We start from the raw sequence: 22,009 nt of genomic DNA, 5'->3' as shown, positions 1-22,009 counted from the left end.
GAGGAGAAGAGTGGAGAGGAGAGGAGAGGAGGGGAGAGAAGAGGAAAGGAGGGGAGAGGAGATGAGAGGAGAGGAGAGGTGTGCTGTGGAAAAGTGACCTGGCGAGACTCCGATCTGCTCGAGGAGAGAACAGGAGAAGTGATGAAAGAGGAGAAGATGTGTGGGCGGGCTGGGATGAGTGGAGAGGATACGAGTGGAAATAAAATGAGAGGAAGGAGAAAAGCAAGGTGAGTAGAGAGGTGCATAGGAAGGAGCAGGCCCTACAGGAGTGGGGGAGAGAAGAAGAGAGGAGAGCAGAAAGGAAAGAGAAGAGAGGGCAGCTAATTGTAGGCCTTGATAAGCCGACAGTACATTCCACGGAGATGACAGGAGGTGTTTTTTACTTGTTAACTCTGACCAGAAATCTGACCCTTGATACCTCAAACGTGCAGCAAGTGTGATATCAAGTTACTCTTGTGGTTTAGAATTTAAGCTTGCGGATATCGAAAAAAGGACACATTTAATGCAAGACAGCAGACAGGGTCTGAGTGAAACATTGACTTTTGTCCAGCAGTCTCGAGTGATCTGCTGTATCCTATTACAATGCACAGCCATGAGTAACTTCCCTTCAGACTTAGAAAGCCGTCCTAGGTGGCCCTAGAAAAATGTGCTGTGCCACTGAAGTGCAGAACTTCTACAGGAAGTCAGCAGTGCAGAACTTTCCGTAATGGCAGCGCCACTTTTATATAAAAGAGGCTTGAAAACTCCTCCCGCTAATCATTCTCATTGTGTGCTCCTGTAGCTAATGGATGAATAACAACCACGTTTCGAGCACTGCGCGCACAGCAGGGTACCTGCACGAAATGGTCACAGCACACAGCTATAACACATGAGGCTGCGGTGGCAGGAAGCTAATGACTGGCATTTGCAATGACGTCATGTCTGCAGCCTAGGTGAAGTGGTGGGCAAAAATTACAGGATGGCGGAATTTGTCCGCTTCCTGTTTCTGTCCCCTGAGCACCATGGGAAATGGCTTAGCTTCGGGACACAAACAATATGTAAACACAATGGGTCATCGAACTGACATAAGTCACTTTTTTCACACAATCAGAAAAACTTTTAGGATACAATAAAAATCAACACGCACATATACACCATACACACACACACACACACACACACAAACACATACACACACATATATAGTATATGATTTTGACCCTAATCGTGTCTCACTGATATTTAAAGAATGACAAACACATGAACTTTTACTGTTGACAGTTAGTGAAGAGGAGAGCCCATGTGATGCGAGGGATAAAGGGCACAGTGTGGTGAGACACAGGGGAACTCAGGCTGGCATATTCTTGGGCACCAGCCTTGGCAAGCATGGCATTGTTTATGTATCTCTTGCCCCGACTCTGCTTTAAGAGCAACAGCGAAGCTGAGACGCTGAGGCAGAGCTGATCGTGGTCCAGGCTCCATCTCATCTGCAGCTCAGGCAGTATCGGCCTGGGGTGGACACACACACACACACACACACACACACACACACACACACGTATACACTCACATTGGAATGCTTTTATTTGGATCTTATTTGTATTTATTTGGTGTCTGTGTATGCAAGCTTGCTTGTGCGTGCATGTGTGCGTGCATGCATGCATGTGTGTGTGTGCATGTGTTTGTTTGTGTGTACAGAACAGGACTTCTTATTAATCTCAATGTCATTGCTAAATCTCATATAACACTGCTCCAAACATCCCAAAATACCAGCCTGCTGATGAATTTTGGGAATTTGTGCAAGCCATACATTTGGCAGAAAAGAGAGAGAGAGAGAGAGAGTGTGTGTCAGAAAGAGCAAATGTCTGTGTAAAAGAGAATTTGAGACAAAACAAATGAAAGAGATAAAAAATGTGTATGTGTGTGTGTGTGTGTGTGTGCGTCAGGGCAGTCGCTGTGTGGTGTTTTTTGTGTCAGGCTGGGAGAACTGGGTCATGGCTTACTCTTGTATTCCAGCATCCAAAGACTCACTTTATGGCCGCCGGCCCTCAAGCTGACACGAGGCACCAACAGGACGAGCCCTCTGGACTTGGGTTTCCTCTCCGCCCCGTCCCATCAATATTTCAAACCCCAACAAAGAGAAAAAGACACTGGCACTGCGGACCACACACTCATCTCTGCCAGAGATAAGCCTTTCAACTGTAAGCCATACACCTCCATCTGCACAAACATCCCAATGTGGACCACCGCACACACAGTCATTTGCCTAATTCAGTGTTGTTCTAAAGAGTGCGATTTCTAGCGAATTCAACTACAAGGAACAGATTCAGATGTGCCGTCTTCATATGTTAATGCACTTGTATGCAAATACATGTTATTCACACCCTTTGTCCTCCCCAACCCCCCCCCCCCCCCCCACACACACACACACACACACACACACACACACACATACACATACACACACGCACATACATACAAAGGGCTTAAAGAAAGGAGGAATCTGTGCCTGAAGTTATCAACATCTTTGAATCTGTTCAATATAATTATCTGTTTTCACATCTTCAACGGCTTGGCCCACGCTTGAATTCAAGCGCAGTGCATGAGAACTTTAAGCCCTGCACACATACCATACACACACACACACGCCATAATACAGTGATATCTTGTAACATGATGCTAAAATATTCTCAAAGTGTGACAGCTCAACGCAGTTACTTTTTGGAATCGGCTGAGGAGCTAGGACAACGCTACTCCCGGGGAGTTGACAGCTCCCCCTTTTAAAACCGAACCAAAGCATTATTCAATGACTTCCTGTCGAACAAAAAGAGACTAACTATGCTGAGGGATCTTCTCTGCGGGGGATGTTGGGGTGGCGGAGGAAGGTGTCCTCTTTCAGATTGCATTCTGGGGGCTAAAGTGAGTCATCATCCCTCACTTGCAAATATAGTGTTGTGGTGTGTGTGTGTGTGTGTGGGGGGGGTGTTCTTCATGAGCTCTCAAAGAACAAGCTGGAGCACCATGAGTGTGTTCTCTCTCTCTCTCTCTCTCTCTCTCTATCTCTGTCATTCATTTATCCTGGAGGGGGGGGGGGGCATTCACCAGCCCGGGGGAAACAGTGGATTATAGCTACAGACAAATATAGAGCCGCAGCATCGTGTGGATTAACTTCCCAATTACTCTTTTCACGTGCTGCCAAGATATGGCACAGAAACACGCTGCAAATGGCTGTGCTTCTTCAGTGGCATTTCAGTCTCTATCCCCACGCGCTCCATTCGCTGCAAACCACAATAGATTCAGCTGCGTGTAAATTTCAAGGGGTCGACATGTTCGCGACTGGTTAAAAAAAACAAAAAAAAAACAACAACAGGCATTGTGATCAATTGTTCTGGCGGAAAGCGAAGACAAACATAAGGAGCCACGCTTGATAGTTGTCGTATCATCGATACATCAGGCTTACATTTCATAAATGGGAATGCTTAAAGCGTGCACAGCAGACAATCCATAAACAGACGTGACGAGAGGTTAGACTAAGGTCAAGTATTGATCGTGTTAAGACGGATGTCCTTGTGAGGATGCCTGAAAAATGCATTTGCATGGCAGGCAGTGTTTTTTTTATGCTGGGGCGCACATTCCTGAACCGCTGGAAAACAAAACGTGCCACAATGAAACCCACTTTCCCCACTCGCTTGGATGGTTACTACCTCTGCCCCAATTTAAAATGGATCCCAATGCAGCTCAGAGTGCCTCTACAAAGCAAAACAATATCACAAAGCAAAACAGGAATCTTGCCCACAGTAACCTAATGCTTTCAAGCAGATGCAGGTGATTGTGCACTGCAGGTAAGCAAGCCTACACGACTGTACTGGCATTGAGTAGTGCCTGCTTTGAACAGCACATCAATAATTTACCACATGAATCTGGATGGAAGGCAGTCATGAGAACACACTCAGAACAAACTTGTTGTTTTATGAGAGAATCAGATGGAGTGTACCGTCCCTTTCTAAGTTGGCAAGTCCATATATGAAGAACATCTCAGAACTCTGTGAGAATATCTCTGCTCTCCTTTTGAAGTGGATGTAATAGCCGGGCTACAACTAAAGCGTCCCATTTGCTTTCCGCGTTCCGGCAAGCAACTGATGCATTCCATTTGCAGAGCGTCTGCTGCAACAATTAGTTTCTACAATCAATGGAATGGTTTTCACCAGACATGAGAGCGCTGCGCAAATTCAGAAAAAATATGTCTTCCAAAACTGTTTGCAAACTAAATGCTTCAGTGGCACAGCCCCTGGTGTATCTCAACTGTAATTCTGCACAATTAGGCCTCCATCATTACCACACCCACCTACCTCCATCAGCATCCACCTGCTCTCTCTCTCCAACAGCTCACTCCACAAACATCAGAGTTATGCAGCCAGCCAGAGCAGAGCTGAGTACCGACGGCTTCCGCTAGCCCACCAGCCACATCCACGAGTTGTGTCAAAGTTCAGGAAGAGACTGGGGGCGGGGGTTGGACGAGAGTGTCGTTGTTATGGGGGTTGCATCCAGCCCACTTCATGCTCCATCAGATACACAAACAGTCGGAACAGCCGCCCACACACACGCACACTCAAACACACGCACAAGTTGGAGGTGGCGTAGTGGGTTAGCGTTGCTGCCTGGCAGTCTGACAACCCAGGTTCTATTCCTAGTTAATGCATCTCTTTGTCACTTTGAACAGATACTGGCTACCTTTACATGTGCCAGCCCTGCATCAGACTCTCTGTGTGTTTACTCTCTCTGCTGAGACTACACTTTGGCCCTGATGTCATGGCTTTCTCCCACGGCTGGATGCTACGAGTCATCTATTCATGTAGGCTACATCAGAGATACAAAGTTAGGGGAGTAGGCCAATGAGTCACCCGTGCGTCACTCAAGTCTTTCCCCTAAGCTACTCTACCTAAGCGTGTCCCAAACATGACTTCTTTTTCTTATTTAGCTCCCGTTTTTTCCACCTGAAATGTGGCGGCCCCATCAATATTAATAGAGCCCTGTTAAAGATGGATTTTTTTCCCTACCGCTAACAGCCAAAATGTTAGCAGTTCAAGCAACACTGCTGCTGTTTTCTGCTTTGAAAAGCTGAGGGAGAGGCATGACAAAAAAAGGGTCATGGTGGTGATGGATTTCTGCATAGTTTTACTCTGCCTGACTGGAGCTAAACTCACTGAGATGGGTGACAGGGTTAGCTGTTAGCCTTTGGATTATGTGAACTGAATAACTATGCAGTCCCTGGAATAAAACTGTTTGGGGATATATATATATACACACACACGCACAGATAGTTTTCCGTTTCCATTCCAATTTAATTTCACGATAATTAAATTAATTGGGAATTTCAGGGTTTAAAATAACACAAGGGAACCCGAAACAAGCGAACTGGCAAATGACTTAGCAAAGCCATAGCCATACAGCGAAGCCCCCCCCCCCCTGCCCCAACCGACATACGACCAACGGATGAGTAAGAGGGAACTGCTGCCGCTGCTACATAGCGTGACCTCCTTCCCATCACGTTTTTGGCTGCAGGCACTCATGGTGAGTCCCACACTTCATTTAATCGGGGAGAAAAAAAATATACGGCAGAGCGAAACGGTCCTCAAGGCAGGTGACTCAGAGGCCTGTACGGAGGGCGTCCGCTCGCAGTGGACCGAGCGGGGGGGCTGATGAAGAGGCCTCACAGCTACTTGCCCCCAATGACCCTCATGGTAGAGAGGCATTATCAAGAAGCAAGATGGACTGGGGTGAGGTGGGGCATCTTTCTTTCACCTCAGCACCTCAGAAGTCTCTTCCCTCCCTGTTGTCTTTCTATGCTTGCTAATTCTCCCCATGCTGTTAGTGTCATCCCTGAGTTCCGATGGCTGTGGGGGGGTGGGGGACAGAAAAACATTTGCCTGCATCTCCTCAGAACTTCCACCTGTGATGCATGGCAGGTAACACCCCCTCCACACACACACACACACACACACACTTTGTAATAGATAAAAGGTTTCATTTGTCCGACAGACTATTCCTCTTGCTGACACTTCCTGCCGACAAAAACAAGACAGTGCAATTAAAGTCGGCTGCTTTAGCACCTGCGTTGTCAACACCCGGCCAAAGCTTAATCTCTTCATTAAGCTATTTATTTGTGGCGGAGAAAGTTGGGAGGGGAAGAATCGATCGAGGCTGCCATTGTAGCTTTGAGGATTAAGGGCTAGCCATCGCTAAAGGGTATAGCTAACACTGCCTAAACCAAGGGGTGGGGGGAAAGAAGGGGAAAAGGAGGAAAATAAGGGTGAAGTGGGGCAGAAAAGTGCCTCCAGTGCCACCAGCTTAGCCCATCAAAGATGTGAGGGGGAAAAAGGATGTCCTAAATAGTATTGAGACTCACAGAATCTCCCGCAAGATGATGTAGTAAGCATGCATCAATAGGGCTCGTCTCAGGATCACAACATACAAGGGGCAATTTGTTTTGACTTTCGGGAGGCAGGGAAGCATCAGTGAGTTGAATATGCCGGCGGCCATAATGCCATTTCAGCCTCTTCCCTGTTATCAGAGAAGTGAGTGGATTGGCCTGTAATTTCACCCGGGGCTAGGGACTGTGACAGGCAGGGGGTGTTGATTTTCAGTGGGTGGTGTTTTTTTTAGTCCTTTTATTTTATTCATTTTTCATCCTTGGGAGCCCAGCTCTAAGATCAAGGAGAGCGACCTCATTGGCAAGAGAGACCAATGGCTTTTCCCCCCTGTGCTCCGTCCCCCAAAAGTGAGCATGCCACACCACACTACACCATGCCACACAGGCATCTGACAGAGTCTGGCCCCAGGGGCACTGACACTCTGGCGCTGCCCGCAAGGAGATTTGGCTAATCTGCAATGCCTCGAATGGAGATATGTAATGAGGCTCCATTGATCCGAGGCCATGCTGGCTTGGCATTGTTGACGTTAAGCCGAGGCTTTCTCTCTCTCTCTCTCTCTCTCTCTCTCTCTCTCTCTCTCTCTCATCAAAAATGATTGTATTTTCAATCAATCATTTTGCGAACGAGGTGGGTTCCTAAATCATTTCCAGGTCCACTGCTGTTTCATCTGATCCAGGGCTTTGTGTGGGAGCATGCAATGTGCTGTCAATCACAGAGCTGAACGGCATCGCTAAAGATGGAACAGAGAATACATTTTCCTTTATGCAACTCCCTGTATTTAATATCAGCATGATAATGGGCTGATTAGCGTAATTACACTTAGCTGCTATATGGTTTTTAAGTGCAGAAGGACTGATGTCAGAATGCTCAGCCTTGCATATTCACTGCAGAAGAACACAGTCAGTTACTTCAAAACATACATTTAGCAGTCAAACATCGGTGCAGTTAAAACCAAATGTATTTACACTCATTTCCACAAATTTTGATTTATTTGAATGTATTTCTATTTTACCAATTGGTTTCTTTTAACTGGAAATGGCATAAGCATAAGAAAAAAGATGATACATTGTGCTAGAGATATAAATAGAAAAAACTATTTCTGTGTTTATGGGTATGAATAATAACAGGTTTACTGTACATTATTTTTTTTTTACAATTCAATTTACAATTCAATATATTTCCCTCTAACCTTTCCATTACATTCTTTCCTGTGTGTAGGCGACCTTGCCTCAGAGAGCTGATGACTTTGCTGATGACTTTTGCAATATTAATGAACTGTTCAAGTGAGACCAATCTATGGTGTTTGGTTGCGTTAGGACACATCTATCTTCCCTAAAAAATGGGTTGGCAACAGAGGCTCCACCTTTGACTAATGGTTTACCGTCTCTCTGGTTCTTCAGACTCACTGTGCAGTCTTCCCAACAGGAGAAAAGAAAGGGAGTGGGGGGTGGGCCGATGTCATTAATATGACCACAGCAGACCACTCCGAGCCAGCGATCCAGTGGGAACGGGCTAATGCAATGCTAATAATCTTGTTTCCTCCTATCTTAGTCATTTTTTTCTGTGTGTATAGCCAGAACTGACCTTCACATGTTCCCAGAGGAGGTGTGAAGATAATGCATGCAAGTGTGTGTGTGAGTGTGTGAGGAACATAAAGAGTGCATGTATGAGTGTGCATATGAGCATGTGTAAATGTTTTGCAGGAAAACAACAGAGCTTGAGCTGTGTGTGTGTGTGTGTGTGTGTGTGTGTGTGTGTGTGTGTGTGTGGAGGTTGGTTGGAGGGGGAAGTCACCAGTGAAATGTCAGGGCTTTTAATTAGAGGCAGATGGAGACGTGACACCGAACATGTCAGATGGAACCGAAGCGAGCCCCCGAGTGGCTCTCGGGAAAGAGGGAACATTCTCACAGCCAGGCGCCCAGAACGCATGTTATGGTTGGAGGGGGGGGGGTTCCTTGACCACCGTGACCATCCCTCCTCCTCCTCCTCTCTCCTCTTCTCTTGCAGGGGGAAAGTAAGAGGCGACAACGGTCTAAATGTCAGGTCCCAGATGCTTCGTGACCAGGGTCCTTCTCTCTGCCTCTCTCACACCTCTCTGATTTCCATAACTCGTTAATATCGCAGTGTTCACAATGACAGGGGGCCTCTACGGGGAAATCAAGCGAGCCGACGGAGCGAAGCATTTGATCAGGTCTGATTAAATGTTTTTATGAAACACAATCGAGGGTGCAGACGGAATGACTAAATAAGCCTGCAAAAACGCACGGAAGAGGCGCCCTGCTGTCATAACAGCAACTCCTCCTTTTTTCCCCCCCTGATGACGCAAAAAAGGCAATAACTGAAAAGTGAAAGAGAGTTTAAAAACAAACTGCTGCCTGGGCAAAGGTGCTAGCGGATAATTGTAATTGTAATTTATTTATTTGAACAGGGACAGTGCACAAAAACATTATTAGATGTCTTGTGCCAGCTTGTAGCGAATTGCTAGTTTCTGCCCATAGTCCCTGGGCAGGTAGATGGAGCAATAATATACAGACAAAGTATTTACAGCATACAGTACAGATTCACAAAGTTATAAAAATCTTTACAGACATTATTGTCCCCCTACCCCACCCCATCTAAAACTACCCCCCCCACACACACACACACAATAATTTAGCTCAGCAATTCATAGGTGGGAACAAGTCTGCTTGATCCGCGCACACATAGATATTCTCTGATTGCGATGATGACGGCTAATTATTTTTCACATCCTATTTCCTCCGAGAAGCTCACCTCAGGGCGAGGGAACTAAATTACACCTCAGAGTCATTACGGGGCCAATTATGAGGCGCTGAAATTCAAGGCCACTGTCAACACCGGTGACAGCCACAACTGCGCTGATTTGACCAAACAATCTCATCCGATACCTGACAATCAAAACGTAATGAGGGAACGACCGAGGGTGTCGAGGCTGACACTGTCGCTTTTACTAATTTGAGGTGTAAGTGAACCTGAGTGTGTTTTTAATTACGAGCCCTCATTGGGGGCCTGGTCTCTGCCAAGCCCTTTAAACAGGACCCTTTCAGAGGATGGTGGGCAGTCTGCCTAAATGGCCAAATGCTAAATGACTGACCTTTTGAGACTTAGAGAGCCGCCCAGCAGTGTTGACAGTGATTCCTTGTGCAATGTTTACCACCCTGACAGGAAAGAGGAGAGTAAGAGGGACACAGAGGGAGAGAGACATGGGCAAAAAGAAATGAATAGAATGGAGAGAGAGAGAGAGAGAGAGACATGGGCAAAAATAAATGAATAGAATGGAGAGAGAGAGAGAGAGAGAGAGAGAGAGAGAGAGAGAGAGAGAGAGAGAGAGAGACATGGGCAAAAAGAAATGAATGGAAAGGAGAGAGAGAGAGAAAGAGAGAGATATAGGCAAAGAGAAAGGATTGGAATGGAGAGAGAGAGAGAGATACAGTAGAAAGATAGTGAAGGAATGAGAGAGAAAGAGAAAGAGGGAGAGAGATCTAATAATCATTGTGTCCTATCCCCCTGAGCACTTCTCGCCTGCTCACCACTGGTGCGAGGCCACTGTGTTGGAACAGCTGCTTCCGACTCTCCCTTTTAAAGGCTGACAAGTGATGAGGGGCCGCAGTAACAGTGGCAAGTGCTGCTCTGGACAGATAAAAACGCCACTAGGATGAGCCCCTCTATAAGCAGAGAGAGGAAATACAGACATACAACTCGCACACGGATGCACACACACACACACACACACACACACAATACTCTACACAAACAGTTTTGAGGATTTAAGAAAGTACAAAAGCTCCAAAGTCTAAAAGAATCTGTTTTCTCTAGAGGGAGACGTTGTCTGTGGATATGCTCGTAGCAAAGGCTGCTCTTTTCATAGTCAGCAGATACTGGTCAGAGATCAATGGGCCGCAGTGCACCGCGCTCGGCCATCCCGGGGAACAATTACATGAGGTACGCACCTTTGGGCACCAACCCCCCCGGATTCTCCCACTCGGTCATGTCCACTGACAGCCTCCCTTTGCTCTTTGCTGCCGCTTCCTTTTGATGTTACAAAACTCCCTAAGCTGCTGTATTTAAGGCGTGAAACATTTTCTCTCTCTCTCTATCTATCTCTCTCTCTGCCCCTCTCAGTTGCTGAGAGAGAGAAAAAAAAACGAGGAAAAAACCAATACTAATAAAACGAAAATCCAAACAGCAGAGAGGAGGAGACGGTTCAAATCAACACACATGGTGACACTCCAAACATGTGGGCGTGTGCCAGCGTCAACAACATGGCTTTGATGTTCCGACATGATCTGAAAGGTGTGTGTGTTTGTGTGTGTGTGTCTGTGTGTTAAGGCAAGCCACTTTTTTATATTTCCTGAAATTACTGCCGTAGCCACTTTTCAGGTTTCCCTGACTGACGGCTACAAATGAATATTGTGTTTGCTTCAGACCCTCTGAAGCCACGCTGATCTTGCCTGAGACTCTTTTAAAAGAACGAATGACAGCAGTATAACAGAGGTACTGCTGCACCCGTAGAAAAAAACAACAACAACAAAAAAAGAGTAAAGGAAATAAAAGAACAGAAAACCCTACCTCCGCTCAATTTCATGTTCTTCCCAACAGGGGAAGCCCGAGCCGCTGGTGTGTCTGCGGAGAGCGTGCTGAGTTGAGGGAGCCGGAGTGACAGCTGGATTAACCCTTAAAGGTGTAGGTTTTTGAACATTCTAAGTTCCGCAACAATTGAAGGTTCTAAAATTCTATGTTGAATTCAATGAACCCAGATATTCTTTAGAATGTTAATTTCCCAACATTCCCGTCACACCGGTGTGACGGTACTCCTTTAAGGGTTAATAATAAGAAGCAAACCGGGAGTGTGTCCAGCTCACCTCCACACCCGGCACAAAACTCATCTCCACTCTTACAGCCCGATGTGGACCACAACAACCCCACAGCAAAGGTGTGATGAGTCTCAAGTCAGTGAAGCAGGCCAGGACGTGCACGGCCTGACACACACACACACACACACACACACACACACACACCATATGTTAGTGTGCAAGGGTGTATATCTGTGTGCATGCCCTTCTATGTATGTGTGAAAAAGAGTGTGGGCTATTTCGACTTGATATAAGTATGTGACTCAGAGACAAGCAATGGCTGGCAAGCATGAGAGAGAAAGGCATGTGTGTGAGGAGGAAAGGTGATGTTTTCTATATATATATGTACACCACAGAAGGGTCTGTTGGAGAGACTCTTTTCCTGTTTTAGATTGTTTCTGCCCCAGAGGTCTCCAACCCCAGACTGTATTGGACGATGGGGAGCAGGAAGTATGGTGTGTGTATATGTGTGTGTGTGTGTGTGTGTGTGTGTGTGTATGTGTTCACAAGATTTCCCATTTACCGCTTCGCCTGGGGCTTTGATTTCGCCTGGATCTCCTTGCCTTTGCCATTGATCGCTTTTGGAGCGGTAGACGCAGCACGAGGCGGGAGGCTTTTATTTGGTTGCCCTTTCTCCTCTCCTTCGGTTTTTTTTCTAAACTTTCCTCCGTTTTTTCGCCTGCTCCCTGTAGGACGGTCCATCCATCATCGGCGGCCTTCCGCATGCACAGGGGGAGGCGGGGGACAGCCGGCCGGTGCGGTGGGTAATAAGGACATTAAATGCCTCTTACTGATGCTGGCTGTAACGAGGCGCTGACCTTCGCAGCTTCACGGCTGATGAAGACAGGGGTGGTGGTGGTGGTGGGCCTGGTAGTGGTGGTGGTGGGGGTCACGCTGTTTAAATCAGACTGGGCCATATATACACAGAGTGTGTGTGTGTGTGTGTGTGTGTGTGTGTGTGTGTGTGTGTGTGTGTGTATTCATATATGGCTGTATTCACTGGCTTGTAAGTGAGAGGACTGCAGACAGGACCAGACATTCACAGGTACAAGTTACTATTGGAAACACCAGCCACACTGTGACTGCATTATGCAGTTCGTAAAGTTTGCCATGTCACTGTATGGCGAAAGTGTTTAAGTGACCATGCTCTCCGTGCTTGAAAGATAAATCTGTAACTCCGCCTAAAGCTGTCCAGCACGCGATCCTCTGGCCTTTTTCTGAGCCATATGTGGCACAGAACAAGAACTGCAAACAGGGAGACATTTCCGACTGCAGGAAACATACATTTTTCATTGCTAGCGCTTGACCGCCCCTGAGAGGGTTTTTCTTCCATCTCCTCCTCACTTTCCTCCTGATATACCCTTCTTACGTAACTCAGCTGTTACACTGGGGGAGAGGGGCTGGGGTGACAGGCAGGAACGAGAGAGAGAGAGAGAGAGAGAGAGAAAGAAAGAGAGGAGAGAGAGAGAGAGAAAGAAAAAGAAATGAGAGAGAGAGAGACGACGGGCTTGCCAGGGAACTTGGGATGGGTTGAGGTTAACGTCATCCTCTCTCTCTGTTCTCCTGACAATGCCCTGTCTTTGTGACCTGTTCGAGTGTGACCGGGTGACAGTTTGAGGCCAGAGCGTATCATGTTGGGCTTCGCTCGCTGTCCAAGCCCCTTTGCCGCGCTTCACAGCCACTTGAACCCACACGCTGACCCCAACGGACGCCGCTGGCCAACAGGCTCAGTCGGAGGAAGCGAGTTGTTGTAGAGACACACATACACATGCACTGTATCTGCACACTGGCCATTTCAAAGTGGCCATCCAACATGGCCGACTAGAACGCCGTGTAGAATGACAAAGGGAATCTGTGTTATCATCATGGAATTGCTGTAATGGCACCACATCATACAGAGCTCCCTTTTCCGCCGTACATTAGTCTGGACGGAGAGCTCCTTTTATCTCCACTTCAGAGCTAACCAAGAGCCTGTCTAGGATTTCACCACTGCCAAGAAAACACACACAAAAAAAAAAAGAGTCTGAAGCAACCATTCTGAAATCTGGATGGCTCCTGGAGAGCTGGCGTGATATCACATGACAGAACTCCACAGAATCTGAAAGGAGCAAATATAGCCCCCGAAACCTCCACCCACATCCGGCCTTCTGTAGACTTAATTTGTAGTTTCCTCGGAATGATGCACACAGTCCATAAAAAAACTAAATAGATCAACTGCACAAATTAAATGCTAGACCAGGTGGCCTACTTAAGACGCAGAAAAAATGTGTCTCACACACTAAATAACAACCTCTGATGAGTCCAGGAGACCCATCTGATTTGATCAGTCGATGTGAAATTTGTAATGTGTGCAGTGAGCATCATGCAGTAGCCTTTGCAGACCGTGATTTGGTGAAATGTGATTACAAGAAACAGCTCTCCGAGACAGATTCTTCTTTTATTTAACACCATCAGTGCTTCCTAAGGGATGGGCTGGCAAGCAATCTAAATCATTAACAGCACACACTACTGCATTAATGGAGTCAACAAGCCCTGCTGAAAACACAGTCACACGTGTCTCAGTATTGACAGCGTTCATATAGGGGCTGTGGGCTGTGGCCTTGGAGGTGTTGACAGGGTGGGAGAGAGGTGCGAAAAGCTGGGGTGACTTACGGAGTGAGTGCCACTCGTCCTGCCGGATGGTCTTGGTGATGTTGTAGGAGAGATTCTTGGGTATAGTGGCTGAGGAGTAGTGGTACTTGATGTAAGAGCATCTTGCAATGGAGCCTGTGAAAAGAGAGAGAGAGAGAGAGAGTGTGGGGGGAAGGAGAGAGAGGGGGCAAAAACAGAGAGGGCGTCGGTTAATGTGAACCCTGTAGACGATTGCGAAGGCTGTGTCATTACCCTGAAAATTGGCACAATCATCCAAAATGGCAGCACAGGGGCCTAGCACTACCAACCGGAGACTTTTCATCAGCCATCAGTGGAATGATGTCTCTTTTCTTGCACAGCAAAGTCGTCACAAAAGCACATTTCTCTGATCCTCGCCGTAGGAAAACAATAGTGAGGAGAGCAATATTGTATCAGCGCTATTGTACGAGGTTCTGGAGAAATCAACTAACGGGGAGAGGGGGGTTCTAATTCATTGTCTTGCGTCTCCACTACCATGTCAAAAAAGAGTGTGTGTGTGTGTGTGTGTGTGTGTGTGTGTGTGTTGGGGTGAGGAAGAAGGAATTCATTAACGGCTGCCACACAAGTGGATCTGTTATTTTCGAGTGCAGTCAAGCTGTCACTTTTTGACAGGGATGTGCTCGGCCCACTGGAATTGATGAAAAAGTCAACTAAGAGGAGAGTTTTTAATACCCTCCACCGCTAGATGGTCAGGTCAGTCGTTGCATTGGGAATCAGCATAAGCATCTCAAACAACAAACTCAAGCTTGGGGTGAATGTAAATGCTGCCATTACAGGCTATCTGTATTCATTGCTACTGCTTAGCAATGCCTGAGAAGTACCTGAGATGTCCATCAACTATTCCACCATAAAGCCCAAGACGCATCTGGAATACAGAACAGGTCTTTTCAGAGTACTGCGTAGAGTGTGTGTGTGTGTGTGTGTGTGTGTGTGTGTGTGTGTGTGTGTGTGTGACAGCAATGCAGTGTAAAACTCCTCGTCAGAACTAAAAATAAATGTATAATGTTTTGTCAATGTTTGTGAACTGTATCTCGAATGATCATACAGTAATAACTCATAGAAACCCCATGTGGAGACACTGTTCTGCTTTGCTACCACCATGAATAATACATGCCAAATGCTACGTAGATAAACACAGTCTAAACAATCAAAAAATCATGTGTTTTATGTAAGAAATATGTTTGACATTGTGTTACATCCGTGAGGGGACTCATAATGAGGAGCTATAAGCTCACAAATTATTAACATTTTATTTGTGAAATATTTTAAAATGCCATGGGGGATTAACTAGGCAGTTAAAAAAAGGTATTGCCATGTGTGTAACAGTGCATGGTCAAGTGGTGTCACACACATCTACTGTAGTTGCTAAAAGTTACAGTACTATAGAGTGCATGGTAGGGTAAGTGAAACTGACAAAATGCTCTCTCTCATTCAGCGTATAACCCTGAGACATTTCTGCTGTTTGAACTGGGTTGTTTGTGTGAGGCCTGTCTTGGCATGGTCTGTGGCGCTCGGGAGGTAAATGGGTTGCACAGCATGGGACGGAGAATGGCAGTGTGCTTACCACTCTCTCTCTCCCTCTCTTTCTTTCCATTTCTCTCTCTCTCTCTCAACTCTCATCTCTCTCTATCTCTCTCTCGTTCCCTGTTCAACAGCAGGACGTCTCAGGGAATTTATACTGCAGAGGCCTGAGATAACTACGTGCAACACCTTTTTCCTTCTAGTTCTCTCTCTTTCTCTCTGTCTCTCAGTTTTACTTTTCTATAGCCCTGGACTACATTTTTCCATAGGCTTTTGCAACACCATAAGATTTATTTCCCTTCTCTTCTCTTTCTTTCTCCCTTATATATCTCATATATCTTTGATGGAATACTGTTCTTACAGACATGAAACATTATTTTTCTTCCTTTCCCTTTGCCACCCCCCACCCCCCCTCCTCCTATATAGCCTCTGACAGATCATTGCACTCAGCCTGTGTTTATGTCTCTGACTTGAACAAAAACAGAATCAGCCATCTGCCTGCCTCTGACAACAAACTTCTCTATACCAGCAGCCATTTCATGGCGCTCTGCATCCAGGCCCTTCCCCGGGATGAGGAAGGCACTCATTTAGCACATCCCTTTTAAAGCCCGCATGCGGCAAGAAGGGCCTGATGCGAGTCCACTGAGACTGGAAGCGCGCAAATATGGAGAGAGAGATACAACCCCTCGCTAATCGGTAGAGACGTGTGCTTATGTGCACTTGTCCTGAAGCGTCTCTCTCTCTCTCTCTCTCTGCAAAGACACATACACACACACACACATGCATGCATGCAAACTCAGTCTCACACTCACTCACACACACACACACACACACACACACACACACACACACTCACTCACCCACTCACCCGTGCCCCACATGGGAATGCAGTAGCTGACAGGGGTAATTACGCATTTGTCAGAGTCTCTGTGCCAGCAGTCTCTTTCGATGCTCACTGCACTGATGCCGCACACACACGTCCAACACATTATTTTACGCTAATGTGAGAGCCTGCCTGAGCACAGACTGAGACATGGGTCCTCCAGCCTGGAGCACAGGGGTTCCGGTGGGGGTATGGGGGGCAGGGTGACATTGCCCCCATCCTTCCAGGAACCTGTGCCACGGCAACTAGCACAAAAATCTATACTGTGTTAAATGAATACCAAGACACCTCATTGATTAATCAATGATCAGTATCATGGCCAAACACAACGAAACACATACTCTGTGCAGGCGTGCGTGCTAATGCAACTAAATTACGCTAGATATGCTAATGCTAATAAAGTGGCTGCTTAAACACTCAGTGTTTCATCTTGCACAGAATAACTACGAATGTGTTATGTTTGAGGTTGCATACAGTATCAAAGTAGTGTGTATTTGGGAAATATTGGCTAACCACAGCATTTCTCATCCGTGCATATGTCTCTGAGATATTGACTGTGGGATGATGGGGAGAGAGAGAGAGAGAGAGAGAGAGAGAGAAGGGCTGGTCCTCTATCTTAGAAAATCCCACAACAGTTACATTATCACCGCCGATTGTTCCAAGCTGCTTTAGCCCCAGTCTTAGTGAAAACCCTACTCAAACATCTCCCATTACATTATGGACGACTAGCACGGATCGCTATAAACAAACACACATCCTCAGACACACACTCACACATATACACACAGTCTCCCAATGGTGCAGGACTCAATGTAATCAGAACCGATCACTCTCACAGCAGCGGATAGTTCTGGCTTTCCGTATGGATTTTTTTTTAAAGCCAAAGCAGCCTTCCGAGGAATCCCGCAGAGGATCGCAAAACGGACCAATGAGAAGTAGCAACAGTCCTTCACAAAGCAGAAAGATTGGCTTATTGTCTAGGAGGGGGGAATGGCTCAGCTTTTATCATTATCTGATGCAGTGGTTTCATTTGAACATGTCTGTGCTTGTCATTTGGCTGCTTTATACCTCTTCTCCCTGCACAAATGCACAGGATGGAAAGGGCGTTAGAGAGCCATTATATGTGCTGCTATTGAAACTCCTGACTTCACTGGTTACTATGAGTCTCTAGAGTATTCTGCAGTGTGAGAGATGGAATGGGAGAGAAGACAAACATGTATATACACGTAGGAGGAGATGGAGGTCATTGTGCCTCCTGACCTCCTCCTGATTATTCTGAGGTGCTTCTGTTATGTTCCGATATGGCTTCTTTAAGTCATTAGTATTTCAATACCAAGCGCCTGTACTAGACTTGTATGAGCGAGAGAGAGAATGCCCACCGAATCTTCTCTTTATCATTCAACCCAGCAACACAAAAACTGACTGAACATGCCGGCACAGGAGCTGAGAAGCACTCTAAACCCTCAACAAAATAATATTATACAGAGAGGAGAGTGGATCTTCAACTTTAATATAGTTTCATTGTCAAGTAGAACTTAGACGGAGAATTGACCTATCGCAAGCCCCGCCCATCGAACGTGGATGAGCCAATGGCAGTCCAGTAGCTCCGCACATGTAGATAAAGTCCGACAGCTTCACCTTATGGCTCCATAGAAATGCATTAGAAGCCGTGATTTTTTTCCGGTTTTATGGGATTGTATAGTGATATAAATGGAAAAGGGACGACCAAACGACATGTGTGGGATTAACGCAACACTGATACACAGAATAATGGCTTTCAATCTTGATTATGCTTTTTTGTTATTATGTTAAATTAGATTAAATTATCTCCTCCCAGCTCTCCCCTATTTTAAGCAAAGAGTTAAACTTACTCCTTAGCAAACCACAATGAAACAGTGTTCCACCACTCTATGAATTAAGCCAAATAGTTAACTCAATGTAAGTAAGATAAAGAAGATCGTTTATTGTTCTCAGCACTGCCAGCATTATGTATAAAATGATTGTCACTTAGAGGAGACTCGTAAACGACTAAGGTTAGCATAGTTAGCTAACCGTTGCTAACGTGCTAGCATCGTCTCGTCATAAAAGCATGGGGCTGTGCACAGTAGTGTAACATTTATTCACCAAAAATTAATAAAGTGGAAGTCGCTCTGCAATGTAGACTATGTTTCCGTTTATTTGCAGTACCATGTTCCTTACATGACATGACCTGGTGCCCTAGCAATATGCATGCAAGTCTATCTAGCACAGCTAGCTATTAATATCAGTAGGACTGTGTCTCAAATCGCGTACTTCTGCACTTACAGTACAATACCTAATTTGAGTGCATGAGGGTGTTCACACTGAAAATTCCAACGACACGAAGGGCGCTGCAAGTTCCCGGATGGTGCACTCATAACGGTCAAAAAGCTGAGTGTGCAACGCTGGACACTTTTCGCCCTTAACGGACGCCATCTTGGCCAAATAGCGGAAGGGGAGGGAGCGTTTTCAAACTCGTGGTAATCGCGGTTGAGAAAGCTGAAGCAGCAGCAGTGGAAAACAGACTTTACGGAGGTACAAGCAAGTTATAACATAAACGGTTCATGTTTTGACACAGTATGACCATGTCACTGTCGAATTGAGGATGCCAATAAAGTTATATTAAAATGTTTGCGATCGTCATTTCCGTGAAGTGCACGGAGTTAGTGTTTGATATGAGACAATACTATTTTGTTAAAATTTGCGCACTCCGCCAGTAAGCACACAGTGCACATAGTGTACTACACAAAAGTGTACTCACATAAGTACACCAATTGAGACAGACTCTGAGTCCCACTCGCCCCCCGTCTAAGTTTGTCACCCAACAAACCTAGATATTAATTTTTATACATGTGTCTCCATACTGGAGTTGTTCAACGGATTCTAAATGAAATCAGGTCCATGGCTCTGTAAAAGAGCCTCTTAGGTTGTAACTTTTACAGACAGGCTTACAGCTACCATTGAAGTTCTAGTCAACTCCGTGTACTTGCCGGTACTCGACTGGTAGAAAGGTTCCACTGAACCTATTTTGTTGGCTGACTATGAGATGAGATTACCTCTCAGCGCCACACCGAATACAAACAACAAATTGTTTTGGCAGCTTATTGAAAGTGTGGCCAGGGGTTTTACCTAAAGGCAACGTGAGGCCTGCCAAAGAGGAGACAAATGGATTTGAGCAAGTAAATGCAACACGACAAAAAACTTCCAAGCGGCTTGCAGGGGGGAGTCTCTTTGACAGCAGAGTCTGAGTAAAGGTTCAAGACATGCCGAAGCTGTCAAGGACAATTGCCTTTCTGTGTCACAGGAAAGCCCGAAGATCCTGGAGCTTTTCTTAACTCAACGTGCCTTGCGTGCCACAGACCTTATCCTTTGTTATCGCTGCAGGCTGAGCTAGTTCCTGCTGAGAATGTCTGCCTACAGGTAGTGAATATCTTCTGGCTGTCTGGTGTCATCTGTAAAGCCTCTACTGCCCACCTGTTTACAACCCAAGAACTATAGTGTGCATCTGCCCCCAACCATGAACACCTCATGCTACCCACGCAGGTCACACAGCCTCTTCAGAGACCAATCACATCCAGCCTGGCAATTGTTTGACCGTCTGCCCTTAGGAAGGAAATACGGGCCTATCTGAGCAAGGATACCCCCTTAGCAGTCAGAACAGCTCCCATTCCCTGATTTCTCCCATAGCATCAAGTCCACCCCTTTTTAAAGTATATTTTTCTGGGCTTTCTTGCCTTTTTATTCTCATAGGATAGTGAAGAGAAGGACAGGAAATGAGAGGGAGAATTAGGGTGGAAATGGGAAATGACCCAGGTCGGACTCGAATCCTCGTCCTCATGGACCCCCGCGGTCTCCATTTTTTGCCAGGAATGTGATGAAGTCCATTGCTAGCTTCATCTAGCAATCACTTATTGCAGTCACATGAACTAGAAACCATAACCATGAAATACTTTGCAGGGTGTTAATAGATGCTAAGTCAAAATTGCATGAAACTTAAACGAGAGCAAGGAACAGTCGGCTCCCGTCCCACTGCCTGCTGTGCACTGTCTGCAGAATATGGCAATTACTTTTCAATAATGTGTAATAAATGGAATGACTAGTTAGTGAAATCAAAGTTCCCAAGCCGCAAACCGATTGGACGTTCCTATCTTGGGGCCATCCTCAATGATATAAATGGAATTGAAGAAATATTGCAGTTGACACAGACATTTTAATCATGGAGCTGGGTTTTTTTCTGAGTAATAACAAGCTCGTTTGGGTAGAGGAGATATCTGTTTCCATCGCATTATCTTTGCTTTTCTGCATAACGAATTTGGATTTAGCTACAGTGTATCCCTTACTGTATAAACATGTCCTTGGTTGTGTGTCAGAGGTTATACAGTTACACATACATACATATATATATACAGTTCTGTGGATATATACATACAGAGAAGGTACATACACATGCATGTTAAAAATACAGAGGTGTATGCCATACTATTTAAAAAGATAATTATGCAGGATAATTCTAATATTATTATACAACTGCAGTATTGCTGATGGCTCGTCTGCTGGTAAATGAACAGTTGTCTCATGACTTATTTGTATTCTAATACATTTTTAAGATTGTTTATGGCTGTATTCTATTTTAGGAGCAGGGATTGGATCTAGCTTTGTCATGAGTTGGAATCGTGCCCTTGTTCTGTTGAGGTGGAGGGTGAGTCAATTGCATTCTTCTTTTTATTTAACCTTTCATTTTGAAGGGGTGGATTTGATGCCAGTGCCTGCCTTATCACAAGGGCATTTTCTCTTCCTTTCGCGCGGATTAATAATGATGATTTTCCACAGCCGAGGCGGCGGCTCGAGCCAAACCGTGAAAAATGAACCTAGCCGATTTGCTAAGCTTCCTCTCGCCACACACACTTGTCCTAAAGCACTCGGAATCTCTCTCTCTGTGTATCTGTTCTCTCCCTTTCTCACGCACACGCACGCGCACGCGCACGCGCACGCGCACACACACACACACACACACACAGTAGTCCAAAAAAGCACACATAGAATCTTGCTCTATATCTCTCCCACAGCACAGAGTCTCTCTGTAGCTTGTTTCTCTGTTATGTGTGTGTCTCTAGCTGTCTCTCTCATGTACACTCACACATGTACTGTAATGTTACATATACATATACAAACATACATGCATACTACTATATACACATATAGAGATGCTCTAATCCTACTTCTGTCAGAACACACGCAAAGACCCAAAAATACGCAAACACATACATACACACACACACACAAACAAACAAACAAACAAACAAACAAATGTGCACATGCACAAAAATCCACCCCTGCTCTTTTCCTCTTTTCTGCCTGGATAATTCTCTGTGATATGGCTTCCCCTGTGTGTGACTGCTTTAGTCAGCGGCTCGTCCCTCCAACTCCTGTGTCTGTGTGTGTGTGTGTGTGTGTGTGTGTGTGTACACTGGTGACTACTAACCCTGACAGCTTCCTCTCCCCTGAGAAAAGGAGCTCACGCCAGTCAAGCAAAAAGTGCTGATCCAGATTACTGAACACCGAGCCAGATACACCAGCTCCACTCATGTCATGTTGCTCAGCGCAAACATCAATGTGGCCCCACAGATTAAAAGCAA

At 45.7% G+C, this 22,009-nt stretch overlaps 1 protein-coding gene across 3 annotated transcripts in view; it reads right to left on the bottom strand.

The window, feature by feature from the left end:
• Positions 1 to 22,009, bottom strand: part of tmem178b (transmembrane protein 178B) — a 96,663-nt gene that overhangs the window by 35,800 nt on the left and 38,854 nt on the right. For all 3 annotated transcript variants that reach the window (XM_042078189.1, XM_042078190.1, XM_042078191.1), the window contains one exon: positions 13,934 to 14,047. In XM_042078189.1, the coding sequence (XP_041934123.1) occupies positions 13,934 to 14,047 (114 nt within the window). The remainder of the gene's footprint in view (positions 1 to 13,933; positions 14,048 to 22,009) is intronic.

Source organism: Alosa sapidissima, chromosome 22 (genome assembly GCF_018492685.1).
Source record: "Alosa sapidissima isolate fAloSap1 chromosome 22, fAloSap1.pri, whole genome shotgun sequence".
NCBI lineage: Eukaryota > Metazoa > Chordata > Actinopteri > Clupeiformes > Clupeidae > Alosa > Alosa sapidissima.
This window is presented reverse-complemented; position numbering and strand designations above follow the sequence as displayed.